The sequence below is a fragment of the Populus alba genome, chromosome 10, assembly GCF_005239225.2.
Source record: "Populus alba chromosome 10, ASM523922v2, whole genome shotgun sequence".
Lineage (NCBI taxonomy): Eukaryota > Viridiplantae > Streptophyta > Magnoliopsida > Malpighiales > Salicaceae > Populus > Populus alba.
Genome location: NC_133293.1, coordinates 9069397 through 9081389, shown reverse-complemented (window position 1 = coordinate 9081389; position 11993 = coordinate 9069397). Strand labels below are relative to the sequence as shown.

The following is an 11993-nucleotide window of genomic DNA, read 5'->3' as shown; positions in this document are numbered from 1 at the left end:
AAAATATGTATTTGTGCTTAATTTCTAGGTGTTTTTAAAAGGCCCAAGACATTATACATATAGTTTGGTAAAATTACCCAGAGAAAAATGTTTGGGTCTTAAGTGATTAAGGATCATATCACTAATGTCAAATTGTCTATCTTTACCCCTTATATTTGTAGAAACTGCATATGATTCAGTGTTAAGAAAGAGATGTTGTTTTACCTCTTCATAAACATCTTTCATATAGTTAGAAAAATCAAGTCCTGGTTCACTTGTTCTAGAAGGTAAGGATAATGGATTGAGATCTAGGGGAGTATAAAGTCGAAAACCATAAACCATTTCAAAAGGTGTGCTCCTTATGGACCTGTTCATAGAATTATTGAAAGCAAATTCTGAATGTGGAAGTGTAAGATCCCAGTTGGTGACATGATCAACGATAATGAATTGTAATGAATTGTCCAAACTTCGATTGATAACTTAGGTGTGACCATCTACTTAGGGATGAAATGCACTAGAAAACATCGATTTTGTCCCCATATTTTTCCATAATGTCTTTGAGAAGTAACTTATAAATTTTCATCTATGTCAAATGCAATAGAAGTCGAGACACCATGTAATTGGACATCCTCTTGTAAAAATAAAACAACTATCTTTAAAGCATCACAAATTTTGTTACACGAAATAAAGTGAGACATTTTTTAAAAATAATCCAAGGTGTTTTAAACCAAAAAAGTCATTTTATTGCGTCTAGTTTACTTTGGAAGCCAAGGTGTTTTAGAGAATTATGATCAGTATAAATAATGAACTCTCTGTGGATTAAGTAGGGACATCAATGCTTAGTAGCTTTAATTAAAGCATAAGATTCCATGTCATATGTAGAATACTTCCAACGAGTGTCATTAAGCTTTTCACTGTAAAAAGCAATAGTCATTTTGTATTAAACAAGACACTTAATAAACTTTAGAAAGACACGACAATTTTAGAATTGGTGTTTGCTTTATCTTATTCTTAATTTTTATAAAAACCTTAGTGGTTGTTGTACTCCTATCTTCTTTTTAATTTCAATAAAAGCCTTGGTGGCTGCTGCACTCTTAAAGAAGTTCTTGACCTTTAAATATTCAATAATTGGGGCCATTATAATGTTGAAACTCTGAATAAACTATCAATAAAATATAGTTGAACCATGAAAACTTCAATCTTAGAGAAATCCTAAGGTGTAGGCCAATTTTAAATAGTTTGTACTTTAGCATGATCAACTTCAACACCCTAATCAAAGATGATAAGCAAAATAAAATAGACTATCTTCTTTATGAATGAGCACTTAGTGTGATTAATGTAAAGTTGTTCAGTCTTCAAAATATTCAATACCTATTTAATACAGATTAGATGGTCCTATAGATAGTTGCTGAAAAATAAAATGTCATTAAAATACACAATGACATATTTATCCATGAAAGGCTTGGGAATATATGTTATATCATGCATGAAAATGTTTGGTGCATTGGTTAATTTGAAGGGCATGACTAGCCATTCGAATAATCTTTTATTCATTTTGATGGTCATTTCTATTCATCACAAGGACATATGAGAATTATTTCATTATTAACAAGTCCAACATGTCATCAAGCTAAGTAATGAGGAATTGGTATTTCATTGTTATTTTATTAATTGCTCGATTATCTACGCACATCCTTTAGCTACCATCATTTTTTTGATTTAAGTAATACTGGAAAAATACAAGAGCTACAACTTTCTTGGATTTACTAGTTAATTCTCTCATTCTCTGTTGGGCTTATTCGGTAATGTGGTAGGCTGGGTAAGGATGACCTGAAAATGAGTTCAATAGCATATTGTACATCTTGCATTGGTGAAAGTTGGTGTGACATTTCATTGGGCATAATATCTTTGAATTTCCTTAGTATTCTTGCAAGCTCAATGAAAATTAAACCATCATTTTGCTTAACCTCACAATTCACCACCAATAGCACCATTTTCTCTTCAGCTGGAGCTCAAGAAAACTAATGCATGATCAATACTAGAACAATGTCTCTCATTGTCTCAAATTTTGAAATCTACAACGAAACCAAAACAAACTTCTTGCCTTTAAAATTAAAAAAAGTAAATAGTGGTATACCTATAATAAGAGACCCTCTAATCATAAAGTCAAGGTCATTCCAATAACATGTGGCAAACAGTCCTAGGAATGACATCGCACCAAGCCTCGTCCAAATATTTCTTTCCCAATGAGAACTTTACTAAAAATCGATGCTTCACCAAAACCAAATTATTCTCATTGATCTAACTAATTCGATAAAGAGTATGGTGCTTTTTAATTTTCAAGCCCAAACATTTCACAACTATTTTAAAGATCACATTCATGCCATTATCATTATCAATAATGATGTTCAATGCTCGACCACCAAATTCTATACATGTATGAAAGATATTGGTACATGATTAGCATTGAATTCATTCTTAGTCCCAATCAATACTAGATGAATCACATAGCTAGGTAGTTTTGATGCACTTAAATGCTCATCATCATCAGTACACCCTTTATTTTCTTCATCCTCTATTTCTTTCATTTTTGTCAATTCTTTCTCATAGATAGAGGCTAGTTTCTTATTTATAGTAAGACAAACAATAACATAGTGTCTAAACCCCTTGCATTTGTAACACCATAGACCTTCACTTATAACTTTCAATTTTCCCTTATGATCACCCATCATTGTACTTCCTAGTTTGTGATACAGTAATGATGGCTTTAGGATTGAAAAGTTTGCATATACCTCAATCTTAGATCCATTGATATTTTTTGTTTTCCACTCAAAACCCCCAATTATTTCTTAATACGTAATGCTAGTTGACATGCTTTTTCCACATTAATTAATCATGCAATCAACATTTTATGGCACAGATCACCATATAATCCATTATAGTATTGAGCCAACATTTACTGTTTAGTTTCCACAATCCTGCTATGAATAGTCAGCTCATGGGAATGACGTGTATTGATCCACATTTAAAGATCATTGCCTCATTTGTAACATTTTTTAAACATCATTTGCTCATAATCAATGGGTAAATATATTTCCTTCATATGTTCGTTCATCTTTTAGTTAGAAATTAATAGGTGTTGGGTAAAGCATAATTGTTCTTCCACACTTTCCCACCAATCTTGTGCATGCTCCTTCCAATTTATTCTAACATAACAAACCTTTTAGTCCTTCGATACACCAAACCAGTCAAAATAATCTTTAATGACTATTAACCAATCCTCAAAAGCATTAAGCTCTAATTTTCAATAAAAGTCAGACACATCCACCTTCATCCTCTTAGTGAGTTCATTAAAAGGTTGATAATCCAAACCACACCTATTATAGTTTTAATGAAACTCTTCTTTGTTATGCTGAAACTGAGGTTGATAATTCACAAACTCTTTGATGTCTTTATTTTCTAAATTCTCCTTATCATCCATATTATTTTCATCAAGTGAATCCTTATGAAATTAATGATGCCCTTTCTTATTAGGAGATCTAAGTCCCTCTCGAGCCCAACACTCATCCATAACATCTAGTTGGTGAGAAAGTTGTTCCAAAATAGTAACGATGTGGATGATTTGTTGTTGTAGATTGACCTGCTCACGATTTGGGTTGTTGGGAATGTGAGTGTTCGACATATTATAGGCATGAAATGCTCTGATACCTAAATAATACAAAACCTCTTGGTTCAACCTCATTTTGAGATCCAAGAAGAATAAACAAAGAACATAGAATTTTTTTTATAATAGGAATTACTCCAAGTCTAATATTATTGTAAAAAAAAATAAAACGCCTTGTTCTTTTTTTTTTATCCCTAATAAATTGTCTAGCCAAAGGACTACAATCTAGGAGATAAATTAGGAAACAAATAACTAATTTGACTAGGAAACAAACAGCCAACTAGGAAAGAAATAACAAAAATTAATCATAATTGACATGTGCTTCCAAAACAAATTCTATGTACAATAAAAGCTCGTAGACCCCTTGTTTTAAGGGACATCTTTCAAATTTGCATCACTCCCCCTCATGAAACCAGACTAGTACTGGAAGATAGAAATGCAAGAAACTTAACTAGAATGCAATATGACATTACACTTGCACATAGCATGCAATGTACAAGCAAATAAAGTTGTTGTTTTGTTACATATCAAGAACAATAAAGTGGCATTATTAGCGGTGTTATTAAACTTAATCTTTCCCGGGAGATTAATTTGTTAATTTAGGAACTTAATAAAATTTTAGGTTGGATTTTATACTAAACTAAATAAGATTTAATCTGATCAAACTTGGTTGACTTATTAAGTAAACTCGGGAATTGGTGAAACCGCAAGTGAGAATAATTTATATATTTTTTTTTTATCAAAATGATGTTTTAACTTTTTAATAAAATGATAACAATATTATTTTGGAATGACCCATCCGACCATGGCTAGAGCCTTGAATTAGATAATTGCCGACGCCGAGTTTCTTATGATTCTTCAGACAACGCATAATTAAAACTAACCCAAGTCCTGTTCCTTGCTATTTACTTTGCAAATCACACATGTCTCATTAATAACCTTCTTAATCAAATCAACAACTATACAGACCCTAAAATTGATAAGAGATATATATTTGATTTGATATATAAGGATTATTTTATTCTTTTTGTTGACAGAGATACAAGAATTCATCTTGGAAATGCAGAAACATGTATTTTACAGTCAGAATCAACAATGGAATCAAAGCTAAAAACAATAGAAAAAAAGAAGAAGATAAGCTTTCAAATTAATTAATGATAAAGAAAATAGGAGAAGAGCGATGATGCAAATGATGTCATCGTTCATATGTAACCTGTGATCACCGGAACAGAATCCCCTTCCAATTTTTAATTTTTTCATATATAATTAACAATTTGCAAACAAGCATAATAAAGTTAAAAGAGCACTGAAAAGGATGTTCTAAACTCCAAAGCCATCACCTTGACCATCTAGGTACAATGGACCAAAACTCTCCATGTAGAACTTTCTGATTCACACGTGTGAATAAGTAGGACCATGAGACTTTCTTCACGTGGACAAATGTTGTTGACCTTCTAACCCTGCCAAGCCTGGCTTTTGGCACCCATATAAAAAGCTATTTCCAGGTGAACTATAGCCATGCAAAAAACAGACGGAAACCGAAAACAAAACAAAAATAAAACCAACATCGATCATGGACGAGGACAAAACAAAGAGCAAGGATGAAGGAGGAGAGGTCAAGTACAGAGGTGTCAGGAAGAGGCCATGGGGAAAATTCGCTGCGGAGATACGTGATTCAGCCAGGCAAGGGGCGAGGGTGTGGCTGGGGACTTTTAACACGGCGGAGGAGGCAGCAAGAGCCTATGACAGAGCAGCTTATGCAATGAGAGGGCACTTGGCAATTCTCAATTTTCCTAACGAGCACCCAAATATGGCCGGTAATGCTAGCGTTGGCTCCAGTAGTTCTACTCCCTTTTCCTCTTCAGGCTATCCAGGTTCTTCTTCCTCTTCATCATCAACGCAACAAGTTTTTGAGTTCGAATGCTTGGATGATAAGTTGCTTGAGGAGCTGCTAGAGCAAGAAGAGAAAAGGAGTAAGAAAACGTAAAACTGTGCAGCTGACATGTACCAGCTATCATGGCATGAGGAGTAATAAGTATATCAGTGGGGGATCCTTATAGCACCCCATTGCTCTGTTTCTGAATGGAATTAGAAACCAAAAAAATAAAGAAATTGTTTGTGAAGTAATGGTCAATAGTAGGGTTTTGTTATATATATATATATATATATATATATATATATATATATATATATATATATCACCTGCTGTGAGACTGGAGATCATAGCATAAGATCTCCCCATGGAAATAACATATTTCACGTTGATGATTAAATGATCATGTACATCAATATAGTTCTGTCTGTGGGTGTACATGATTAAATGATCATGGAATGACAGACAATTTGCCAAAAGTTTGCTTGCTATATAATCTATTCCAATTCCCAACGGGCGCCTGAGTATTTATCGATCGTTTCAATTTGATTACATTTTATAAACGGGATTAGCATGCATAAGCGGTCCCTCGAAAATATCATTGTTGGAATATTCCTAGCCTTCTAGAAGGCATCCATAGCTGTGATATTCCCATGGTTTTTGTTGTTATAATTTTGTATTGGACATAGTTTAGCAAAAATTTGAACAATAAGGAAATCCAAACTAGGAAGCGCTGGCCTATCTGGTGGTTCATTCCTTTGTTTCTCGATAGGTCCTAAATTTAGAGCATGCTTAGCCCATATAAAAATTAATGTGAGGCCAAAAGATCCAGCTTGAGTGTTTTTAGTATTGTAATAGTTTATTTATTTATTTATTATGATTTGGAAAATATTATTTTATAAAAAGTATTTTTAATTAAAGTTGGTTTAGTATTTATATATATATTTGGTTAAAACTGTGATTGAAATTAAGGTTGAATAAAAAAAGTAATTTAACGTGTTTAGTTAAAAAATTGTTTTTCAAATTGAGATTATAAAAATAATTAAAAAATATATGTATTAATATTGATAGTTTTTAATTTAAATATTATAGATTTAACTATTGCTATTACATTATTAAATAAATAATACTTATATCAAATATTTTTTATTGTTCCATTAAACTATTTATAATTTCATCACGTACGAAATCCATCTGATAAGGACTATAAATTCCTTGGTTTCTTAAGCGCGCAACAACATTAGGTAACATATAATCATGAACAAAATTGAGATTGCGATCAAATTCTGCAAATGTTACGTCATCAAGCGATCTTCTTCAAATTTTTTCGAATAAAACACAAATAAAAATAAAAATAAAAATAATTTTTTATTAACTGAATCAGACTTGGTTCAATGCATTTAACTTTGAAGCGGACCCGGTTTGGCCAGAACAGTGAACTCCACTATTCACGTGAACAGTGTAGTTTCACTCTCCACTGTCCGTAGGTTTGCGGAAAGCAGTTGAGAACTGCTTTCCGCAAACCTGCAGTTTAAACAAATTTTATATGGATTCCACGTGAACAGTAAAATGTGTTTTAGCATTACCAAACAAATATTAATTGTGGTTCACCGCAAACGTGGAATCCACCGCATTAACAAACATAGCCTAAGAGCAATTTACCAATATGAAAAGACTACAAGAAAAACAAGTTTAAATTTTAATAAGGTGGCAACCCAAAGCAGAAATTTGATCTGGCCTGTTTGGTGGGAGTGTGATTACGATTACTTTTCAAAATGCTTTTTAATTAGAAATATATCAAAATAATATATTTCTTTATTTTTTAAAAGTTATTTTTGAAATCAGAACATCAAAATGATCTAAAAATACCAAAAAAATATATTAATTTAAAGTAAAAATATATATTTTTTTAATTTTTTTAAAAGCGCTTTTGAAATAAAAAAACAATACTTTCTTGAATTGACAGCCTCATGTTTTATAACATTATATAAAAAAAAAGTTAATAAAATTCACTTTTTAATAACAGAAAAATGAGAAAGTGTTTTATAATTTAAGAAAGTGGAAAACATGTACTTAAGAACTGAACTAAAGTGGTAAAGACATTAATAAAACACTTTAAAATATCATATTATTAGAAAATAATAAATTACTAATATATTTATATATGAAATAATAAATTATTATATATTAATATACAATATAAAAATATATTAATTTGATATTTTATTGTATTTATACTTTAATTTAGATAATGTAGCTAGAAAATATATTATAATACAAAATATGTCATATTATACAATAATTATACATTTTGAATCATTAAATTGTGCTGTAAAAATAGGGTATTATTGAAAAAATAAAAAACTTATTTTCAATCTTCTCCAACACCAAAAAAATGTTTAGTAAAAATAAAAATTCCACTATTTTTATAAAGTTAGTTAGTCAAAACTCTACTCAAAATTTATTATTTCAAAAAAAAAATTTATATTTATTTTCTAATGCTTAAAGGATAAAAAAAAGAAGTCTAGAATATATATGTGTGTGTGTGTGTTAGTAACATTTTATAAAATAAAGTATTATAAATATATGATATAATAAATTATTTTTTCCCCACCATTACAGTTTTAATATCTCTTTTTTATTTTTTATAGTCAAATACTGAAAATATTTTTTATTTTACTTTGATGTTATTGTTAAATATTAAAAAATAATATATTTTACAAGAATTTACTTTTTATTAAAAAAAAAAACCCTTTAAAACCAAAACAAATTACTTTATAACAAACAAATAGGTATTAGCCGTGTGCATAGGCATTACTTATTGCTGTTCAAGTTGAAGAGCATGAAAATATACAGGTTTGTTCAGCATATGGATTGGATTAATATATAAAAAGAAATTGAAAAAAGAGCGAAAGGAGACACTAAATTATTTGGTTAATAAACCAAAAACTGAAATTTAAATAAACCAATCCACCATTGTGCCCATGTCGTCTACATCTAAACACCAGAAATGTTCAACGGGGAATCCGCCATGATCAGGAGTTCTCTTGCAAGCTTTACTGTCTTCTTTCCTTCCAGAAATAGGATTAATCACACCACACGCAGCCCTCTGTATAGCCACCACCATTACATCAGATCTCGCATTTCAAAAGAACAATTAGCTCTAAATTACTGGATGCAGAATATCGTATGAAGACAATAAATTCATTTCATAATGTTGATCAACAAGATTCCAATTCTTTTTGAGCTTTTATTGCTAGTTATATACTATTGACACTTTTAGTCTTGAAGTTTTATATATATTTGATAAGAACATCTTTGAGATTTACATTTTTCTTTTTCAAGCTGGAACTCAGCCTGAATCATCTTAGTTTCTTCAACTATATATGCCTGAATTTTCTTTTTCTGCATTCATTTTTACCTGAGCTGATGTCTAACATAATACAAACTCGGGTTATGTCCCTCTCTCTTCTCCAGCCGTCAGTGGGAGTGCAAAACAACGAGCTATCCGTTCTCACACACCAGACCTTCATCAATATATATAAATTTCACCACTGGTTTCATTATATAGAAACTAAATTATTGACAGTGGAATTAATACAGATTAACAAATCTGCAAATTTATGGGTCAGCAGTTATTATAAACCGAGAGAAAATGCATAACTAGAACACCACATAAACATATGATACAGTTTTATGTCCATGCTATAAATTCTTCTGTACTATCCATTACTATCAAGCAAGCCAACAACCTAAACAGCATCAATGACAATAACTCAAGATGAGAAGGTAGGAATTGATTATGGAGCAAATGAAGATCAAAGCAACGCTACACATTCACAACTTATAGTAGTCATACCTTGTTTTGCAAAACCATCTGCTATATAGTTTGCATCGCGATGAACATGAGAGAAACACACAGAACCCAAATGTGAAGAAAATCCAGATGCAAAAGATGAAAAGCTTATGAAATCTTCATGGCCTATTAGATAACCAGTGGTTAAGAAACTCAATAATCGTAAACCTAGGTGATCTGCTGTTTAGTTTTTCTCTTCTATAGTGAAGCATGTTTTGTACCGTAAAAATGATTCCAAACATTTGGAATGTCTCTTCTTCTCTTTAGTCTTGCATTTCATATACTCCTTCCGTCTCAAAGTTTCAATATCATTTAATTTTTCATCCAAAGTGCAATTAATAGCATAAAATATCAATTATTTTCAAATTACCGTATTTGAATATAAATAAGAGAAAGAAATCGGGTTTTTTTGGTACAAAGGATAGCAAAATCACCCATGATCCAATTGCCTTCTTCACCTCGGATTAAATCAGCCATGGTCCGCCATGCCAGCTTTGCCCAGATTAACCAAAGAACTTCCATCGGCACTCACCTTAATAAAATCTCGTGGAGGTTTAGCCCAAGAGATCCATCCTTGTTGCTGAGAATAAGTTCTCGCGCTATCATCTCCAAATGCCTGTTTACATGCTATCAAGAGATCTTTCAATTGACTGCATTGGGAGTATGATTAAGCAAGTTTACCTTGAATAACTTCCTTATTACGAGAACATCAGATCACCCAACAGGTTGAAGTGAATTCAAGGATTCTGTCTTCAATGCAAGCAACTTGGAATACATTCATATGCAGCCACCCGTCCCAATCCCAAATGAAAAACCCATCCACATGATTCAAATGTCCAGAATGAGCCGCACACTCTCGGTCCATTTACAATCTCGCAAAACATGGATTGAAGGAATTCGAATAGAAAGTTATAATTACAAATATAATAGTAAAATCAAGTAATTAATAGTTTAATTGTTTGATAACACGCAATAGTTTTGGGACATGTATAGGACAATAACTTTGAGACAGAGAGAATATGAGCAAGATTTGATCTTTATTCGTCAAACTAACCAACTGCTAAGAATACTTCATTCTATACAGTTTTGGTTTGATTTGGTAGGATTTCAATTCCTAAACCAAAAGAAGCTAAGGCTATGAGCTTAGGAATTAAAATTACATTTACTGGGTTGGTGAGAAAAAGGTCCGTATTGCATGGGTGATCTCTCCCTCGGCTGAAGAGGGGCAACGAGTGAGCAGCTCAACATATTTTTGAGTCCAAGGGGCAAGGTATCATACATGTAAATTTCAAGAATTCCATACCAAATTTATCGTTGTCAGCTAATTTAGGCACGCCATTTCTCCCCAGTAGTTGCGTAACTCATGGATCCCTAAGAATCTTATTCATCTTGTGGAAGTAAGAACTAATAATATGAAAATCATAGAGATTTTTCTTGAAAAAAATTCTTGAATAAGCTTAAATCATGAACAAAAAAAAGAAAGGAACAGGCACAGAAAAAACTAAAACTCAATCTTGCTGCCGTTTCTTCTTCTCCTCTTCTGTTTCAAGAAGCTCCTCCAAAATCTTATCATCCAAGTACTCAAACTCGATAACTTGCTTTCCTTGTCCGTCACTTGATGAGCTTCCCCTCTGAAAACTCTTGCTTGCACCAACATCACTACTAGATGATGAAACTGGTGGACGACGAGGAGAAGATCCTATCACTTGAGAGAGATAATCATTAGGAAAGTTGAGGATTGCAAGATGACCTCTCATGCTAAATGCAGCTCTATCATAAGCACGAGCTGCCTCCTCTGCCGTATCAAATGTCCCTAACCATAACCTGGCTCCCTGCCTTGATGGGTCTCGTATTTCCGCCGCAAATTTTCCCCAAGGTCTCCTTCGAACACCCCGGTATCGAACCTCTTCTCTCCCTTTCAACTCCTTTTCCTTCCCTTTATCAGGCTCTTCCATGCCCTTGTTTCAAATTTGGTTCTTGACAAAGATGGTCGTATTTGTGTCATATTATTCGGTGAATGCCTATATATGTATTTCGGAGCTGAGGTCCTATCTGACGATAGATGTTTGAATTTTCCAGAACGTGGTTTGAAAATATCTAGATCTAGAGTTTTTTTTAATAAAAAAAATAAAATAAAAATTAAAGAAGAATAAAAAACATACCAACTTCTAGGAAGGTTCTCGCATCGAGCAATCTACATATTCGATTGGTGGACTTTTCCTATAATGGAATTTTAAAAGTGTAATAAATCTCTTTGTATAGATATGTTACTTAATTTGATGGTTCTGATTCTTGCCTCTTTGATAATTCCTAAAATTTAAAATGTTTTATAATAAAATTGATTGATGTATTGGATAATTAGTTAATCTTTTAATTCAATTAAACTGATTTGTTCTTCCTTGATATGAAAAGTTTAAGGGGCTGGTAACTAATAGTGGGTGACATCTAGTAAGCCATGATGACCTGTAATTATAGTAGTAGCAAGTGGTGCCTAATAAGTTAATTGATTGGTAATTGTAGTAGTAATTTGGTAAGTCAGATGATTAGTAGCTGGTTCCTATAAAATGTTTTATTTAATGGACATGATAACTCTTTAATAATAAAGTCAATAACTTTGTGGA

General features: G+C 32.0%; 1 protein-coding gene across 1 annotated transcript; it reads right to left on the bottom strand.

The window, feature by feature from the left end:
* Window positions 1-10613: 10613 nt before the first annotated feature.
* LOC118048838 (ethylene-responsive transcription factor ERF098-like) lies at window positions 10614-11432 on the bottom strand. Its single transcript, XM_035058662.2, has one exon. The coding sequence runs from the start codon at window positions 11325-11327 to the stop codon at window positions 10881-10883; it is 447 nt and encodes a 148-aa protein (XP_034914553.1). The 5' UTR covers window positions 11328-11432; the 3' UTR covers window positions 10614-10880.
* Between the last annotated feature and the right edge of the window lie 561 nt (window positions 11433-11993).